Source organism: Nanorana parkeri, unplaced genomic scaffold, assembly GCF_000935625.1.
Source record: "Nanorana parkeri isolate BGI_ZX_2015 unplaced genomic scaffold, ASM93562v1 scaffold22, whole genome shotgun sequence".
NCBI lineage: Eukaryota > Metazoa > Chordata > Amphibia > Anura > Dicroglossidae > Nanorana > Nanorana parkeri.
In genome coordinates, this window is record NW_017306290.1 from 3,219,338 (window position 1) to 3,220,936 (window position 1,599).

General features: G+C 42.4%; 1 protein-coding gene across 3 annotated transcripts in view; it reads left to right on the top strand.

Moving 5' to 3' along the window:
• LOC108792765 (G-protein coupled receptor family C group 6 member A-like) overlaps positions 1–1,599 on the top strand; it is a 37,790-nt gene that overhangs the window by 26,713 nt on the left and 9,478 nt on the right. For all 3 annotated transcript variants that reach the window (XM_018563613.1, XM_018563622.1, XM_018563632.1), the window contains one exon: positions 435–558. In XM_018563613.1, the coding sequence (XP_018419115.1) occupies positions 435–558 (124 nt within the window). The remainder of the gene's footprint in view (positions 1–434; positions 559–1,599) is intronic.

A 1,599-nucleotide genomic window follows, 5' to 3' on the forward strand; every position in this document is an offset into this window, starting at 1 on the left:
CCCCCCCCCCTCCCTTCACCCCAATACACACTGTATCATACATCCTAATACTAGCAGCATGTAGCATTCCAGCACACAGAAGATCTGCCTACTTCCTCCACGTCACTTCCTTTCCCAAATCATTCCATTTATATTCTGTGCCAGGAGCTGAAAGTCATTGCTGTCAGGCTCTGGCACCCATTGCCACTCTGCAGAGTTAAGTGGAGTAGAATTGTTTCCCTTACACATGTATTGCAGCCACAGAGGTAGGGAGTAAGGGCCCTCTGCATGACTATCAGAGAGGCACTTATGAGAAGGTAGAGGGAAAGGGCACATGATCAAGCACTCACTGCTACTTATTTTTCCCATGGCTGGTAAAAAATAACATTTCCATGCTGTATTATTATTTCACCTTGACTCAATGCTTCTTTACAAAACACTCTTTGGCATTACAGGAAATCCGTTCCCGATGTTCAGATGAATGTAAACCAGGGCAAATGAAAAAAACATCAGCGAGTCAACACACGTGTTGTTATGAATGTGTTGCTTGTCCTGAAAACCACTACACCAATAATAAAGGTATGGGGAGAGAAAGGAGAACATTTTCAGTTCATTGTTTAACCACTTCAAGACCAGGTGTTTAGACCCCCTTCCTGGCCAGGCCATTTTTCAGTGTTCAGCGCTGCAGTACTTTGACTGAAGTTTATTCCGTCATGCAACACTGTACTGAAATGAATTTTATACCATTTTTTGGAGACAGATAGAGCTTTATTTTGGTAGTATTTAATCACCACTGGGGTTTTTATTTTTTACTATAATTAGGAAAAATTAAAGAACATTTTGAAAAAAAAAAGTTTTTTTTTAGATTATGTTAGGAAACATTTATTATTACCCAGTTTTTTGGTAAAATATAAAAGTCGGGTCACGTCGGATAAATAGACACCAAACATGTCAAGCTTTAAAATTGTGCGCACCCACGAAATCGCAGAAAACTACCATACCCAAAATTGGCCATAGGCGACAACTTTAAAATCTTTTACCGCTCATCAGTTTAGTGTTATCAGTGATTGAGGGCCCTAGACTTATTGCTCTCACTGCGACTTTCGCGGCGATATGTAACATGTGCGGCGTAATGGGCGCAATCGTCGTTTTTGCACGTATGCGCCCCGGACGCATGTTTGCGTGCGTGTATGTATGGGTGGGCACTTACATTTTTTTGTATTTTTTTATTCTTTTTTATGTGTAACTTTACATTTTTTTTGGGGGGGGGAGCTTAAATGTTTTTTTCCTTTTTTTTTTAACTAAACTTTATTGCTATCACATGCGGGGCTAATAAAAACCACCTATGTGATAGCAAAATATGTGACAGGTCCTCTTTATGGAGACATCAGGGGTCTCCAAGACCCCTAATGTCAACTAGGACCCCCCAAAAGAAGCTGATAAAGCACAGATCATGTTGTATAATGATGTATTATACAACACTTCCGCATTCTTGCAGAGGAGAGGGGACCGGAGGGAGCTCGTCTACCGAGCTCCCTCTGATCCCCTGTGACACAGGCGACCTGCTGATCCCGGGCTCGCACCGGGCACAGCAGAGCCCGGGATCAGCGCGACAATGGC